This window comes from Danio rerio, chromosome 15 (genome assembly GCF_052040795.2).
Source record: "Danio rerio strain M-AB ecotype USA chromosome 15, GRCz13ab, whole genome shotgun sequence".
Classification (NCBI taxonomy): Eukaryota; Metazoa; Chordata; class Actinopteri; order Cypriniformes; family Danionidae; genus Danio; species Danio rerio.
In genome coordinates, this window is record NC_141035.1 from 26153995 (window position 1) to 26172994 (window position 19000).

The following is a 19000-nucleotide window of genomic DNA, read 5'->3' on the forward strand; positions in this document are numbered from 1 at the left end:
AAAGTCTTTAATCAGCACTTTTTATTTTGCTGATCTCAGTCACAATTTGTTAGTTCAAATGTGTTTTTTTTTTAATCAAGGCATAAGATATGTGAACATTGTAGAAGCATTCTAAATCCTTGCCTTGGTTAAGATTGCACCATTTGACACTTAAAGGGATAGTTCACCTCAAAAAAAGAAAACTTCCACATCATTTACTCTCCCTCATGTGGTTCTAAATTGGTAAGAATTTATTTCTTTTTTTGAAAACAAAACAAAATATTATGAATAATGCTGGAAAAAAGCAGTCATTGTCATCCACTGTAGGACCAAAAACCTAATCGCTGTTTTTGCCCCAACATTCTTCTGTATATCTTTCTTTGTGGTCAGAAAAAATGATCAACCAGGTTTTAAACAAAGTGATGAGTAAATGACAGAATTTTATTTATTTATTTATTTTTGGGTGAACTATTCCTTTAAACACATAAGAGTTTATATGAACTGTACGTTCTCCCTGAACACATATGCATAGGAAATGGCTTCAAATGGCATCATTTGTTATCGTGCAATAATGAGCAATTTTCAAGTAGTAATCCAAAATAGTCTGGTGCAGCAAATATCAGTCTTTCCCTAAAATAATCAAATATACTCATTTTGTCACAGTGTTTTCTGAAATTGACCTAATGCTAAAATAGATAGCATAACATGCACATAAATCAACACTTTGCAAAACACCTAGGAAATGTTAAGGCTAATTATAACATTAACAACAAAAATCCAATTGAGAAACTAAACCCCCATTCCTTTAGAGCTAAAGATAATTCATTTAGTACCAGTTCCTGTATCGCTGCTTTTCTCTATAAAGCGCAGCATTTGCCTCACAACACTCTCTACTCTTCGAAAGTGCATCTTTTTCCAAAAACTCAGGTGCTGTTTCCTCCCCCATTCGAGGTCTTTCAGAAAAACCAGCAGTTGCTCACGTACACGGTCTCTTTCCCAGGAAAGGGAATTTTTCCCAATGACACTCAAAATGGGATGCCAATCCTCAGAGATGTCCGAACCCTCGGTCACAGAAGCCAGGACTTTCACCCGCCGGCCCTCCTTCACCCGAGGACCTCCACGCACATATAAAGACTGCTTGGCCACGTCGGTAAGCTGATTCAGGTACAGACTAAATGAAAAAAAGCACAAGGCATACAGTATAACAAATAAAAACATCTATATTTCTATATATTTACAGTACATTGTCAGTAATTGTAGACATATTTAATTTGCTCAACGCCAACCAATAGTCTTTAGTGGCTGCCTACAAACAAGACACCTCAAACACTATCTGATGCCTGGAAGAGTTTGCCTTTTGTTGTTGACATTTAAAGCAAATTGTTTGTTTGCATTTCCATAGGATGAGGACTCAATGTAACTCATACAGTAGGTGAACCACCAAACCCCCTGCCCTCTCTTTCACATCTCATTCTCTTGAATGGACAAACACAAATAAATATGTGTAGCATCTTGGCAATCAGCATAGTTTTTGTCTCAAGAGAACAAACAGCTGAGAAAAAAATCAAATGTGTATCATTGTATTGGATCCATGCATTAAGTCTACAAATGACAGCTACAGGGGCAACACGGTGGCGCAGTGGATAGCATGATTGCCTCACAGCAAGAAGGTCGCTGGTTCGAGCCTTGGCTGTGTCAGTTGCTGTTTGGAGTTTGCATGTTCTTCGCGCCCATGTTTACGTGGGTTCCCTCTGGTTTCCCCCACGAGTCCAAAGACGTGCTGTAGGTGAATTGGGTAAGCTAAATTGGCCATAGTGTATGTGTGTGATTGAGTGTGTATGGGTGTTTCCCAGTGATGGGTTGAAGCTGAAAGGGCATCCACTGTGTAAAACATATGCTGGATAAGTTGGTGGATCATTCCACTGTGGCGACCCCAGATTATTAAAGGGTCTAAACCGAAAAGAAAATCAATGAATGAATGAATGAAAGCTACATAAATGACCTTGACTGAATTACTATTGGGGGACGCAGTGGCGCAGTAGGTAGTGCCGTCACCTCACAGCAAGAGGGTCACTGGTTCAAGCCTCGGCTGGGTCAGTTGGCGTTTATGTGTGGAGTTTGCATGTTCTCCCTGCGTTCACGTGGGTTTCCTCCAGGTGCTCCAGTTTGCCCCACAGAGCAAAGACATGCGGTATACAGGTGAATTGGGTAGGCTAAATTGTCCGTAGTGTATGAGTGTGAGTGAGTGTGTATAAATGTTTTCCAGAGATGGGTTGCGGCTGGAAGAGCATCAGCTGCGTAAAACATGTGCTGGAAATGTTGGTGGTTCATTCCGCTGTGGCGACCCTGGATTAATAAAGGGACTAAGCAAAAAAGTAAATAAATTAATTAATTACTTTTGGCGGCACGGTGGCTCAGGTCCTTGTCGCCTTACAGCAAGAAGTTCACTGGTTCGAGTCCCGGCTGGGCCAGTTGGCATTTCTAAGTTTGCATGTTCTCCCCATGTTTGCATGGGTTTCCTCCTGGTGCTCTAGTTTTCCCCACAGTTCAAAAATGTGCTAATTGGCCATAGTGCATGTGTGAATGTGAGAGTGTATGGGCGTTTTCCAGTACTGGGTTGCAGCTGGAAGGGCATCCGTTGCATAACACATATGCTGGAATAGTTCTGATAAATAAGGGACTAAGCCAAGGGAAAATGAATGAATACCTTTTGTAACTTGAACCATGGGTATCGATAGGCCAATTTTAGGGGGGCTATTTTAATTTCAAAATGAACTATGAACATAAAACACATTGCAGTACATGTGGCATCAACTATACCATACAGTTATGCACAGGAGTGACTAAACACAGAACCTCCCAGTCAATGTACTCATTTTAACTGCTTTTTAACTGCATATCAGAGTGACTGACAGATAAAAACATGATGTGTTTTCTTGAAAAAATGGTTTGCTATTTAATAATGTGCCAGATTTAAAAAAAAAAAATTATATTTATGCTATGCCTTTTTGCATTAGAAAATGGGAACAAAAATTACTTGAGGTTAGAAAGTAGTCTGTATCTAAACAGAGATCCACAAACAGTATCAATTTGTTCAGGCTAAGCCCCCTGAAATGAAAATCCTAAAACCACCCCTAGCATGATCATGGATTAATATGTATTTGATTTATATAGTGATTATTATTTTTGTTACAGAACACCTACAACAGGGTTTCTGCAGGTTTCATTAACTTCTTAAGACCCGTTTAAGACCATTATGGATGAAATTTTAGACTTATATGGGGCTAAACACTAACGACTATTTCTAATGGCCTGGTTTGGCCGATGGAATTTATTTATTTTTTTGCTTGCCACAAAAAATTTAATAATTTCTTAGTGATGTACTTTAATGTGTCAAAACAGGAAAACTGTAGTTGTATACACTTCATAGCATAATATTTCTTTAAAAAAATGACAAGTTTAAATGTTAAAATTATATTTATTGAGGAGAAATTACATAAATAATTAAATATATAAATTTGTTGGCTTCTGGTCCAAATTGATGAAGTATAACTTAGATTCAACCTAATGTGCTTCTGTTCCATGCCTTTTACAAATATTACATCTATTCCCCCTTTCTTCTGTAAATAGTTTTTGTATGAATGGAAGATAACGTAAAGAGATTTATTAAAAAGATTTTGGATTGCATTTCTTAACTTCTAATATTGCTACTTAACACACTGAATCAAGACAAAGGAGCCTGAGAAAAATGCTTAGAAGAAAATTTCAGATGGCATTTAGAGATTTTTTTTGCATCTGAACTCTTCAAATACATTTAAAACAGCACTCTGAAATCAGATTTAAAGGAAGATACATCTAAAAGGTGTATTATAACACACTGTACTCACTGCACTGTGTGGATGCTGGGGTGTTCGCGACAAGCATCGACCAGCGTGAGAGCTGCACTGTCTCCGATGTTGTTGTAAGCCACGTTCAGTTCCTTTAACTGATCATGTTGGCCCAGTTTCTCAGCCAGTAGTAGTGCAGATTTGTCACTAAGTCCTGTGTGCATCAGATTCAGCCGCTGTAGAGAGTGATTTCCAGACAGAGCTTCCAGCAAATGACTAATGCCGCTGTCCGACAAGTAGTTATCACATAACCTGTGATCAGAGGGGCATAAAGGTCACATAAAATACACAGGAAAGTCTTTTCATAGTATAAATACACTGATTTTTGAACACTAGGATGTTAACTCATGTATCATTTAATTTTTCTTGATTCGTCTGATAAGCAGTGTCACAGTTGATTTCAGAACTTGGGACGTGATTCAGAATTTTTGTACGCACAGCAGCACATTACATACTGTAGATGATAATTTTTTCAGCATGTTTTATTGGATATTATTGCATGGCTACGTGGAATACTTGATTTTAATTGATCATTCACAACATTCCAAGTCATGCCATTCACTAAATTCAACCAATAGCATGCAATTGTTCATATATGTGGCACGTAGCCACGTAATAAGCAGGATAATATACATCTGTTTTTTTTTTACAAAATAAAGCCCTTCACTCTTATACAAGTTGCTTTGCTATTCTGCAAGAACAACTGTCTGGATGTTCAATATGCCTAACATAAAATAGAACATATTTTGTCAGTTATAACATCACCTACCCTGATAAAGATCACTGTAATAATGTGCTACTGAAAGCAGGCTTACTGTAATGACTTAATGGTACAGTTGGGTTCGAGTAGCAGATCTCGGAGCAGAATGCAGGACTCGGGATCCAGGCTGTTAAACTGGAGACTGTAAACACACAGTGAGCAAAAAACACACACGCGTGCCATTAGTTTGTTGATTTCCCCATGCAGAAAATCAGTAACTAATGCATTAATTGTGCTCAGAAGTAAATATTACAGACTGCTTTTTGCAAGCAAAGCAATCATTTAATTAATAGTAAAAGACGTATGTTAAAGACCAAACCAGTCCTCACTTGCTCTTACTTTCACTGACATACATCACATTAGAAACTTAGGGTCATTCATAAATATTGACTTTAACGTATTTCAGGGCACTTCAACTTGTGTCTATTTAAAATCAGATTATTATAATAAAGATTTAATTATTAATTCTAAATAATGATCCGACTGTGATGCCATCATGTGTTAAGTATAAATCATTGATGCATTCATTTTTGTGAAATTCACAGCCTGTAAATTTTTGATGAAAAAAGTTTCTTATGCTCACCGATGTTGTAATTATAATATTATATAAAAATACAGCAGAAACAAGACAATTGTGATCAATTCTTCCTATTCTAAATAGTTTTCTATCGGTTTTCTGTTTTATTATATCTTTAAAACCTAATTTAATCCTGTCATGACATTTGATATTTTTTCAAAATTATACCCTTTACAGTGTCAATTAGTCAATTAATCAATCAATAACAGCCTAAATATATTTGCTGATTTTGTCATTTGTCTGATTTCGAACACCATTTAGCTGCTCTTTTAAATTTTAAATTTAAAAGAATAGTTGACCAAAAGATTCAAATTTACTGACTACTTACTAACTCAGAAGTGGTTCCAAAAATTCGTACGTTCCATTTTCTGTTAAATAATAAAGAAGATATTTTAAAGAATGTTAGAAACCGGTAACCATTGACTCCCTTAGTATGAAAAGCAAATACTGTGAAGGTCAAAGGTTACTGGCTTCCAGCATTTTTCAGAATAAATTATTTTTGTGCAGACAGAAACTCAGAAACAGGTTTGTGACCTGAATTGAAGAGTGAGTTAATGATAGAATTGACATTTTTGACCAAACTAGGCGACCATTGATCCAGCTGACCTACAAAACTACCTTAAGCTGGTTTATATTCAGCCAATTTCAGCATGAAGGGTAAACATGCATAAACTGTACACCTAAAACCTAAATATAATATAACCATTGTCATTGTTGTTTTTACTTTAAAACTGTTAGTGGAAGACCCCTGGTTTACAGTTAGATTATGTCAAGCATATTTTGTTATTCATTTCATTATTATAAAAAAAGCTCATGTCAGGTGTTCAATATGCTTAAAAAGGTTAATTATTTAAGCATGCAGACTTCTTCTAGACCAGGGGTCACCAACCCAGTTCCTGGAGAGCTACCTTGCTGCAGATTTGAGTTGCAAACACACTTAAACCAATTAATTAGGACCTGAGGTAACACTTGATAATTACAGACAGGTGTGTTTGGTCAGGGTTGCAACTGAAATCTGCAGGAAGGTAGCTCTACAGCAGAGGTGCTCGACCCTGTTACTGGAGATCTACCTTCCTGCATAGTTCAGCTCCAACCCTGACCAAACAAACCAAATCAAACGCTCCTGAACCAATTCTTTAGGACTGAACAGCACTTGATAATTACAGGCAAGTGTGTTTGATATGGCTTGCAACTGAGATGTTCAGGAAGGTAGATCTTCAGGAACAGGGTTGTCACCCCTGCTCTACAGGAAAAGAGTCCGTGACCCCTGTTCTAGAGCAGTGCTTCTCAACCATGTTCCTAATGAGTTGATGATCTGAATCAGGTGTGTTTGGTTAAGGAGACAGAGCTGGTAGTCTTCCAGGAACGTGGTTGAGAAACACTGTTGTAAATCCATATTAGTAAGTGGATGTCTCACTTGAGGTTTCTGGTGTGTCGGAAGGCTGGCCAAAGCATCTGCAGCAGTTCTGGCGTGATGTGGCAGGAGGACAGGTTCAGCTCATTCAGGTGGAAGCTGGAGGTTGTGCAACCCAGAACTGTGCTCAGCACAAAGCACTTATGTGGCGTCATGCGGACAGTCGACAGGTTGAGGGACTTGATGGACTGCAGGACTTCAGCCGTGAGTCGAGGGTTCTGGAACTCATAGAGCAGAACCAGCAGATCCATGAGCTCCTCAGGAGGTTGGTTCTTCTGGCTCTGCTTGATCAGGTTTTTCCTCAGCGCTCGAGTGATCTGAGAAACCGTGTGGCTTTTGATGTTGCAGCCGAGTTGATCTAACAGCCTTCGGTTGCCATAATGAAGAAGTCCACCCATGAAGATAGGGTAGAGTTCAAACGCCCTGGTGTAGATTTCCTCCTGCGGCTGGGGACCATGAACTCCCAGCAGACTTTGTTCCACTTGGTCTAAGACGTCTTCGTTGAAGCTGTCCTCCGAACGAAACATTTCTGCTGCCATGGTGTTGGCGATGCGCCCCTTGCTGTAGCTACTGACCTTCTCGAAGAGTTTGGGGAACAATTTAAGCAAGTTGAAAATTGCAAAGATTCTGAAGGGTATGATTTTGGAGAGGACGCTCAGTAGACTTGTGATGTCCTCGCTGGCTGGTCCCAAAGCCTCTGAAACCTCCTTAGTCAACTTCTCCAGTACGGTTTTGTTCTCACCGAGAACAACATAAAGAGCGGCTAGGTATTCCTGCATGATGGGGACAGCAAACACATAGCGTCTACCTTTCGTTTCGGGATCTGAACCATAATCATCACGAGGAACAAGAAAGAAGTCGAGTACATCAGTACGAAACACTGCCAGCTCACGGAGCTCTTCGTCTGTTTTGGTTTTGCCACCAACCCACTGCTCCAGTTCTTCAGCGGTGAACGAAGTCCGCTTGTTGGTGATCCCGTCAAAAGCTAGTTTGCCAACAGTACGGACTACATACAGCATTAATGAGTTCTGCTGCTCCTGTGAAGAGACACCACCATTCAGAGTTATCACTTCTCCTCCAAAGTTGAGCCTCATGAAGCTGGTGTAGATGCCAGTGAGGGTCCGAATTGGTGACTTTGTGTCAGTGAAATGCAGTAAATGAAGCGTGGCGCATGTGAGCCAGCAGTACGATGGTAAGAAGCAGGCGGTTGCTAGCTGACTTTCCCGCTGTAGATTTAGGTAAAGCATCTCTATCAGCATCTCAGCCGCTCTGTCTGGCTTGCCTTCATGCTGCTGCAGGAGTCTGCTGGTGAAGTAGGCTCGCTGGCGATCAAGGTCGTTGAAGCCACAGATTTGCACGTAACGGTTTATGTATTTTTTAGGAACTCTGTCCACAGCTGATAGTCTGGTTGTAACTAAAATGCTAGCCTGTAAGAAAAGAAATATTTGCTTAATCAGCTATTAATCACAACGTACATTCATCTTAATTAGGGCTGCATGATATTGGAAATATCTGATATTGCGATATTTACTTTTTCTGCTATAAATATTGCAATATGAATATAGTTTCAGAAGATGGTTTGAATAGCTTTATTTGACGGTTTTCTGGGGAGTCTAACAGTTTTGGGAACTTGAATTATTAAAATTGAATCATTAATCACAATGCAAAAAAAAAGCTTTTCTTACATTTTGTCTCATTTTTAGTCCAAATACCAAAATTAATATTAAAAATAATTAATGATTTTAATTTTACTAATAAATATTTTTTGCTTGTTTTAAGAAAATGATCTGCCAGTGGGGTAAGTGAAATAATTAACATAGGCTCATTCTGAAAACGTAGCCCTACATATGTTTCTGGAGATCATAAATTATTTAGTCAGAGCTACGTATGGCTGCATTTCGTCTTTAAAATGAATACTATCGGGCAGTATAACACCATTCCTTTTCTCGCTAAACAGCTGACCACTTAACTGCATGTGTAAAACTTCTGGCATTACCAGTTTGTCCAGTAGCTCGACACGTACGTCGGCGGACTTGAGATGCAGAGCGGAGATGACCGCAACAATGGGGTTCATGTCCGGTGAAGAACAGTCAGAAAATGCAGGTAAGACAAAAACAGAAGTCTAAAAATAAAATAAACCAGTACATAACAGGGTGGGAATGTGGAAAAATCTGACGTGGTAAAATCAGGGGGCTTTTCAAAATACTGAGGTTGAGTTGAGGGAAGGAGGTGGGCAGGTAAATAGGTGCTTTTTAAAACACTATTGGTTGGGTTTAGGGAAGGGGGAGGGAGGGGATCAAGTCAGTTGGTCAGTCAGTCAGTGAGTTAGTCAACAGCGGCCTCTGTTGGATTTACGTGAGAAGAGCAGTCACGAATGGCACTCACAAAAGAAATTTGAGATCTGAAAAAGCATACACAGCTGTCTCTGGTGGATTCACAAAAACTGCAAAAAAAAGTAGCTCCTGGGATGTCTTTTGCTCTCTCCAGAAATGTATATAGGGGTACGTAATCAGAGTGAGCCTGGGTTGGAAATAATCTTGTTTTTGCTTTGAAATGTAGATATTTTGACAAGAAACGAGACAAAAACTCTAAGTAATAAATGTTTTTTGGCAGAAATCAAATTCCATATAAATACAGTAATTAAATACAATTCTGTAGCTCCTGATCAACTATAATTCACACTAGACATTGCAAATATTTGCGATGTGACTATTGCGGATGTGCACATTATCGATGCTCAAACAATATATTGTGAAGCCCAAATCTTAATGTATCAGGGATAATATTATCTGCATCTGAATTCTTAAGTTTATTATGAGTTCCTGTTGATTTCATAATGCTCTAAAAATGACTTAATAAGAAAATGTATTGTTATGGAGATCACTGAAAAATGTAAATTACCCTTTACTATTGAGTACTATTAATTACATGTACTTACTATATGGTTGGGGGATGGAATGTGGGTTAGGTTTTGGGTTAGTTACATTTAATTATGCATAATTTTTTTAATTACTATAGTAAGGCATGGAACGTCATATAGTAAGGCATGGAACTACATCACCCTAAATGAATGTGTTACCCAAGAAAATATTTATTATAGAGCAGGTTAACTCAGGTCACTGTATTTAGAAATGCATTTTATAGTTTTAAATACATTAATAGATCCAGACAAAATATGTGTCATAAATCTATGGCACTGCAATTATATATTAATATAATATTAACAACAATAACATTAATAATAAAATATTGGTATATAAATAATATATTAGTTTTTTTTTTGTTTGTTTTTAATAATATTCACATTTGATAAATTCTATTTGTTTCTGGGTTTTCACAGGGTTTTTCCTATTATTATAGCAATGGATAGCAAAGTAAAAATAAATTTAAAAATGTACATATATACAAAAAAATTATATTCGCTGTTTGTTACTCATTTAAAATGAATCCAAACAACACAATTTTTGAGTTTTTTTTTTTGCTACAACTTATTTGCTTTATGTTCAGTCAACTTATATTTGTAAAAATTCATATGTTAAATTAATTCTTTCATGTTTTCCCAACACAAATGGATTGTGTGTAACCCAACATTTTTGAACAGCGTATACCATGTCGTAAAATCAAAACAGTGCGTTTTACATCCCAAAACCACCACTAATTTAATCTTGAACATTATTCCACATGCCAGTTCACAAAGTAAAAAGCTTAATACACTTTAAATGCTGAGCCTCATACCTCAGGTAGCATGTATTTCCTAAGCAGATTGACAACAATAGCTCCTGAAAGGAGAGCCTCATTAGGATCGCTGCATAACTCAGTGGAGCTGATGCGAAAATCCAGCTTCATCTTCTCCATTCCATGAAAGATAAAAAGGACATCCCTAGCCATGTCATTCTCTCCACTAAGATATGGCGTCTTGCGGAGGTGCATATATTTCCTGCCCACAAGGTCTCGAAGAGATATTGCTTTGGATAATTGGGAAATATCCTCACAGGAGAAAGGCAACATAAGTTTGAACTGGGAGAAAAGAGATCCATCACACCAGTCCTGCACCAGTTTACGGATAACGGTGGATTTCCCTGTACCGACAGCCCCGTACATCAAAATGTTTAGTCCACGAGCCTTCCCATGATTGCTATCATGAAACAGATCCCCAACTGTGAGCGACTGTTGTGCACATACGCTTGTCTTTTCTTTGAAAGGACTAAGGCCGCGATCCTCATCGGGATGACGTTCTAGGATAAGGGGCTCTACATGCATAGTTTCGGGAGAAACGTAGCCAGAGAACTGCCTCTCTTCTTGAGGAATGTGACTGAACCATAATGCCAACTTCTGCCTGTGGATCTCAATGGGATCTGAGGGTGAATAATAATACAAGCGTGATAACATTGTTATTTTATGAGCTGAATGATCATCAATTAAAGTAGTGGTTCTCAACTTTATTTTGGTAGCGTCCACTTTAAAGGTTAAATCACCTAAAACTGAAAATTCTGTTATTAATTTCTCAATTACTCAATCACCTCACACCATTTTTGGAACTTAAATTAAGATATTTTAGATGAAATCCAGGAGTATCCTCATTCTCCATAGACAGCAATGGTCCCGTGATTTCTTAAAGTACAGACAATGAACCAAAAAAATGTCAAAACATTTCATAAGACTTCAGTGGTTTACTGTATTGAAACGAAGATCTACAAATACAACTCTGTTTGCCAATATCTTCTCTTCTTTGTCAGGTACTTAGGATGCCAATTACCAATTAGTGTTTAACCCTTTGTACAATCACACTGGTGTGATTACAATGTTCAGTGGGTCAGACAATCAGCAGCTAAATTCAAACTCTGCTTTTTTTGAAAATGAAAAATCCTGAAAGACGCATTCAGCATGTTTCTCCCAGCTTAACAGCCACTCACTTCCACACTTTTGGGAAAAGTTGTTAAATATGCAAGATGAAATCCAGCAGCTTTAAGTTCTCCACTGCAATTAATGTCATAGCAGTGCCCATCACCCATCATAGATCAAATATTATTATTATTATTATTATTATGTTTAATATTATTATTATTATTATTATGTTTAAACAACAAATACATGTTCTTAAAAATATTGAATCAAAATATCCGATTTTACAGCATTCAAAAAACTATACATTCACAAGTCATATTGGCTGAGGTATGTAAAATGATAAAAATCGCACACTTCACCATGGAAATGTAAAAGGAATGAGTTATAAATAAAGAACCCATTAAAAACTAATAATTCAGGTGGTCAGACAGGGAATTAAAAACCTATTTATGAAAGGATTAAAATTAATTCTGTGAGGATGAGTTAACAGCACGAGGATGAGTAAATAATGACAGAATGTTCATTTAGAGTGAACAGCCACTAAATCATTTAAATGTTGTAATATGGCATCCAAATGTCACTGATTCATGTATGAACTCACCTGTGACGGGCTGAGAGGTACAGAAGAGCCTGTGGTTGAATCCAGAGGCGGAATAACACATAGGTGTCAATTGTTTTTTCCATGCATTTCTACAAGAGCTTGCTGTCTTGCTGAAGAAAGAGCACAGAGATAACTTTAAAACATATTATTTGAAATAAAAACATTAGAAAAAGTTTATTTCTTATAATACTTACATTGGGAATGACAAGTGACATCGCTTTATATTTCTGCAGATGCCAGCTGATTGGAGGCTTAAGTTAACAGCTGAAATAAACAATTGTTATTGCTATAATTACAAAAATATATTTTGTTTGTTCGTTTGTTTGTTTTAAAGGTAATAATAAAAATAAATTATATATACTCAGTTGAAAATAGAATTATTAGCTCCCCTTTGAATTTTTTTTCTCTTTTAAATATTTCCCAAAGGATGTTTAAGAGAGCAAGGAAATTTTCACAGTATTTCCGTAAAAAAAAATTTTTCTGGAGAAAGTCTTAGGGTGCTTTCACACCTACACTTTTGTTTCGGAACGTGTCTCGTTTGGCCAGTTAGCGCGGTTCGATTGGCATATGTGAACAGGGCAATCGCGCTCTGTTCCGCGCCAAAGTAATCGCTCCGAGATCGCTTGAATGAGGTGGTCTCGGCTCGATTGAAACGAACCCTGGAGCGGTTCGATTGCAGTGAGAAAGCGATCCGATCCGAGCGCGGTTATATCACAGTGTTTTATGCATACGTAATAGGCTTACGGCTATATGAAGAGAGAATTATGAGTAGGGCGGGGAGTTTCGCGAGTCTCCGGATGCCCGCAAACGAGTGATGATCTCCCGGTAATCTTGCGTCTCCCTCCCTCAAATAGGCATCGTTGCGCACCCTTCTCACCCCTCCCCACCGCGTCTCTCCTCAGACATGTCGCGCGCGCGCACCCTGTCAATCACCACCAAACCACCACCTCTCCTGACAGCTGAGCGGGACGCTGCAAAACAAACCCTGACACTCTGACCAATGTGAGGAGAGTTTACTCGCACGTGACTTGTTTTAACTCTTTTGGTCCGTTTAGAAACTTTGCAGTGTGAAAGCGAACCGCTCCAAGAGCAAAGAGCAACAATGTAACAATTGCAATCCCTGTTTCGGAACAACTGAATCGATTCACAGGTGTGAAAGCACCCTTAATTGTTCTATTTCGGTTAAAATAAAAATTAGAATAAAAGCAGTTTTTTAAAGCCATTCTAAGGTCCAAATTATTAGCCCCTTTAAGCTATATATATATTTTTTTATTTAAGCATTTTATATTTTTATGATTCAATATCACTGGTCAAATGATTGAGGTCAGTTCAACAAAAATACTTTTAATTTATAAAATAAATGGCAATAAATAATTTATGTTATTACATGTGTTCTATTTCAAATAAACTCTCTTTTTTATTTTGTATTCATCTGAATCCTAAAAATGATCTCTTTCTTTGATTTTTTCACGCAAAAAAAAATATTTAAGAGCACAACCATATTAAAAATTCATAACAATAACAATTAAGAAAAGGGTTTCTTGAACAGCAAATAAGCTCATTAACATAATTTCTGAAAAATCATGCATATTCAGCTTTGACATCACAGAATAGATTTGTGAGCCAATTTGACAAATAAACACTTGACAAACACTTTGTCTAGTAAGACAATTTGTAAATTGAATATATTTTACAATATAGTATTTTTTAGAACAGTAAATGAAACTTGTTGAACATAAAACGCCTTTTTCCTTTAAAAAACACAGATCCCTAGCTTTTGAATGATACTGTGCACAGAAGTTGTACATACATTTATGAAAAATAAATAAATAAGCTACAAAAAAACAAGTAAATAACATTTGATTCATGAATATTGTCATATTTTTATATTTAACACCTACTTTTTTGAAGAGCCATGGTGTGAAGTTTGCAGCATGTATCTCTTGATGACCTTTGGCACCTCCATTTCAATACTTCTGACCCTGATGGCCTTCCAAATCGCCACATTTTGACTTTAAAGTAACCCCTGAAATACAAGGGTTACATGTTAATTGTGTACAACGGGGAAACAATTGCTACAATAAACCCAAGGGACACAGTAACCCAAGAGAAAATCAAGCCAAACCTTGTAAGGTCCCTCCTTTGGCTTTGTGTTTCAATGACACATGACGCTTACTCAGTTACGTGATACACATATTTCTTTCCACAACACACCCAAAGTGTTTATTTTGGTAATGTCCATTATCTAACGAAACTGCATGATCCATCACTATGTGTGATTAATATGCATTATAATAAACATCTTAATTCAATTTGTGACAGGCATTATATATAGATGAATCTATTCTTTGCATATGCAAGACTATTTCGAATAATGATGAATGATCAGGATTGTCCTAGTCTGTTTATTCAATGCGCAACAGATTTATTTTTCCCCCTTACAGCTGAAATGATGACTAAGCAAGACACTGAAGGTGTGATTTGACTGATTAAAGGATAGTCATAGGACAATTTGGTCATAATTGGTCACTTTAAACCTGTAGCATTACTTTGCTGAACACACAAATTGATTTGTTAGCATATTTGAATAATATTCAAGCATTTTATATCCTAATTTATCCCAGTTGTATTTTTTGCTATAAAAGTCAGTGGGAATCTTTACAATGTCAACTTCTGAATTCAACAGAAGAAAGATTATCATACAGGTTTGGAAAGACATGGGGGTGACAGAATGTTTAATTTTTGAACATTATCACAAGATTTCTTTGCATGTAATTCATCAAATATCCAGCTTAGACCAGTGATGTTTAGCCCTTTAGGGCCTTTCACACTTAAAGGGACACTCCAGTTTTTGGGGGGAAATAGGATAATTTTAGCCTCTTAAAGTAAAGTGCTATTTTGGGCTTTCCACCTGGATTTTGCCTACCCAAATTTAAAAGCTTCAAAAATCTACATGCAGAGGTGTAAATGCAAAAGTTTGGTATCATTTAAAAAAAAACTTTTTAGAAAACACTGTTGAAAGTAATGATTTTTTCTATATGTTGTCTGTATTATAATAAACCCCTCCAAAAAGAGACATTTTTTTTGTAAACTCAAATTTTAAACTACCTTTTAGGTTTTTTTGTGTGGTCTAGGTTGCTGTAATTAATTTCGGTGGTTCCTGCAAATGTCAGTTATCATAGGAAAAAAGAAAAATGTCTTTATCATAATCTATGCAAAAGTTACTCTCTTCCAATTGATTCAATGGAACCACTTATGGGGTATTGGGCCAGTACAGACCTTAAAAGTGTAAAAAATGTTGTAGTAAAGGATGTCATGGACCCGGTACCAGGTACACATAGTTTTTAAAGTCCTTTCCTTTAGAGTAATCAAAGTTTACTTTTTTAAATCCATTCAGTGAATCTCTGCATAAGCACAAGTCATTGAATCAGATTAGACTATTAACATCTCACTCTAAATGTTTACTCAAAAAAAAAAAAGCTTTTGATAATTTTCCTATTTAAGGCTTGACTCGTCTGTAGTTACACTGTGTACTTTTTCTGACAGAAAATTGTAAGTTTATTGTCTAGGTCAAATGGCTAGGAACTAAACTCTCATTAATAATCATTAATAATCAAAACAAATTAGCTGCTGTGCCGTCACAAATGCAGCAAGCAGAATGATATTACACAACACCTGAAAACAGTTCCCAGCTAGATAACTAGGTAACAACGCTCAACAGTGGTAAAACTCAACTGTTAAATAAGTCTATTTTCAAAAAAGGTGGGGTGTTCCTTTAAAATAATGAACCCTGGGTCATCCTAAACTCCTCGGAAATTTAACCTCAATCTGTCTTAATTGAATAATCAAAGCACATGACCTCTTTAGAAAGGCTCTAGCGATAAGTATCCTCATACTATATTTTGCCAACTATTAATGTTATGCTGAATGCATCTTTGGAATATAAACAATGAATCATACTGTATTGTCTATTGGTTTGCGAAGCATCTACTGTAGCTGTAACTACACGTTTGACACCACAAAGGGGATTAAAGTCTGCATAAACTGTAAGTTTCGTTGTTTAAGTATTGTTGTTCATTTTCAGCTGAAACCCAATATCGAATGGAGGGCAGAGTTTTATTTTGTAGCTCCTCCTCGGAATATCTCACTCAAACTCATGGCTGAAGAGAAGTTGATGAGGACATTCTTTAGCCAAAACTGTCAAACTAACATCTGAGAAAGAATGCAGGATTTTTGTTGTTGTTGTTTTACTATGCAAATTATAGCCGTAATTTAAAACAATTTTTATTTTACTCACTTCAGCTTTAAATGCTTAGAAACAATTATGGAATTCAATGGTTACAGGTTTCCAACATTTTTCAAAATAACTTATTTTGTGTTCAACAGATTTAACCCTTTTTTAAGAAAAAAATTTACTTCAGTTTGGAACAAGTGAATGGTGAATTTTCAATTTTGGGTGAATTATCTATTTTAGGTTTCACAAGGACCTTAAAGGTGAAAAATGTATGGTCCATATGTTAGGGTTCCATTGCCAGCTGTAGATATACAAGAACTAGTGTAAAAAGCCCTTGTTTGTCCAATGCTTCAAGACTCCAATGTAAGCTGATGTGAATATTTATTTACTAATGTATTTTAGCCATGGGACGATAACCATTTTCAAGGTATACCGCGGTTTGAAAAAGTCAAGGTTTTAAAACCGCCAAACTTTTCTGTAATACTGTTCTTATGGTATGTGTAAGATTTTAATTTTTAGAACATTATCTCCAGCAGAAAATATATCCAAAGATGCTGTTTTAAATTGTACAGAAATCTGTGTTTTTGAAACAAATGAAGACAGCAGAAGTCAATGATTCATTTGAATTATTTATCCTGACATGGAAATGTTCTTTAGGTTTTGTTTTTTACCCAAACATTTAAAAAGACTATATTTTAGAGCAGTAATATTCACAATACCGTGATACTGTGAAACCGTGATATTTTTATATAAGGGTATTATACCGTCAGAATCTTATACCGGTCCATGCCTAATGTATTTTTATTGTAACATTTTTGGAAGCATCAATTGAGAAACAATTGAGTAGCATGGCAACCACTGTCTAATAATAGCACTCAGTTCAGACTTCTACAAGCTTTCTACTAGTTAGTTTCTACTTATACAGCGGTTCCTGGCTGTTTCCTTAAAGCTAACATGACCACATGGATCTTCAAGTGCACTGAACAGGTCAAGTCAAACCTTTTTTTTACATTCATTGAGTCAAACACTTTGTCTGACTGTACATGTAAACAAAGGTCGCGATGCGTGTCTGTCATGCATATTCAAGTGTAAACAAGACACTCATGGGAATTCCCTAAATCGAAATAGGAATTCGATGTTCTGATTTTGGTTTCAAATGCGTCATGACGTACGTTATTTCTGTAGTTATAAACCACCGTTAGGGGACATGATAAATCCATAGAGAAATAGAGAACAATGACTACCACCATTCACACTAAAAATCACACGTAGCGATCGATATGCTGGTAGGTCTTTACCCAATATAGAGGCTGGAAATGCGGTACTTTCCTCACTGATTTTCCTCCAAATCTGCTAGCGCTCTTTCACTCAGTTCACAGCCGAGTAAAGCGTCCATTCTCCGGTAGGACGATGAGTGCACCGCCGCGTCTTCCTGCTAGTCAGTTATAGAACCGCCCACATACAAAACACACTGGTTTAACTTTCAACTCTGCTCTTTATTGCGTCGCCGTGGCGAAGGTCAAATTAAATGCTAATGACTTTATAAAAGCCATAAAACAGACATAGTAAAGATAAGTTCGGAGTTAGCATTTTTAAATCCCCCCAACAGCTTCAACTAGCTTTCTTCGAGTTTTGGGGCTTTTTGTTGAATTTTCAGTCACTATTGTGTATTCAGACAGCAAAATCATATTATGTTTTCAACCTTGCCTCAATTTATTTCAAACACTTTATAAATCTGAAAAAAATCTGTTTTATTTGGACAAACTGGATCATACTTACACAATTTTCAGTATCAAGTCTAACAAGTTCTACATATTGACCTGTATAGGGGTTCAAGATGAAAGCTTCCATTAGTGTAAACCCTTTGTTGCTCCAAGGGATTCGTGGTAAAATGATTCTCAGAAAGGATCTTCGAAAGAAACAGGTGTGGCTGCGGTTTGTTTTTGCGTATGCTGTTTTAGTTTAATGAGATAGCGTTCAGGGAAAAACCTAAATGTGCTGACTGATAACATGTTGATTATTAATTAATAAAGTACTTAGTTCTAATCTGACCCAATATGAAAACACACTTAAAAAGATATATATATATATATATATATATATATATATATATATATATATATATATATATATATATATATATATATATATATATATATATATATATATACAGTATGCACATATATATTCATTGCATCTGTTCATAAATATGCCACATATAGGCAAAACTGATGTGCATATATGTGCATATACAGGCCATAGGTCTCCTGTGTTGCGTTTTTATATCCACGTTTAAGCCCTATATGTACATACAAGATATGTCTCCTATATAGCTCATATCTCACTTTGGCAACTGTCATACATGATGCCTATCTCATATTTTCTATTATCAAGGCAATAACTTATAACTAAAAAAGCCAAAAAAAACTGAAGTATGTGCAAATAATTGAAATTGGTATCACATGTAATTGGCATGTTATGGAATTTAACTATGGCAAATAAATGATAGGTAATGGAAAGCTATGTTTTCCTGAAACATTCAATGACAATTCTTTCTTTTATGAAGATGGTGGAAAAGAAGGAAATGTATAACAAAATGGTTTGTTGTTTTTTTCTATTCAGTTTTGTCTTATTTTTGTTCTCGTATATTTTGTTCTTGTACTATTTGATTGAATAAATAAAATGAGTAAATAAAATGAATAA

The 19000-nt window shown here is 36.4% G+C and overlaps 1 protein-coding gene across 7 annotated transcripts; it reads right to left on the minus strand.

Moving 5' to 3' along the window:
* Positions 1-6: 6 nt before the first annotated feature.
* Positions 7-17715, minus strand: nlrx1 (NLR family member X1). 7 transcript variants are annotated; one of them, XM_087284150.1, is made up of 9 exons: positions 17623-17715; positions 13965-14089; positions 12258-12327; positions 12064-12173; positions 10353-10972; positions 6621-8044; positions 4682-4768; positions 3867-4118; positions 7-1150 (listed from the first exon to the last, which is right to left on the minus strand). In XM_087284150.1, exons 2-9 carry the CDS (start codon positions 14068-14070, stop codon positions 802-804), a joined length of 3018 nt encoding a protein of 1005 aa, XP_087140276.1. In that variant the 5' UTR covers positions 14071-14089; positions 17623-17715; the 3' UTR covers positions 7-801. The 7 variants fall into 7 exon arrangements, with proteins under 7 accessions (XP_087140276.1, XP_087140274.1, XP_087140279.1 ...); XM_087284148.1 differs by having other exon boundaries at positions 17596-17715; XM_087284153.1 differs by lacking the exon at positions 10353-10972.
* Between the last annotated feature and the right edge of the window lie 1285 nt (positions 17716-19000).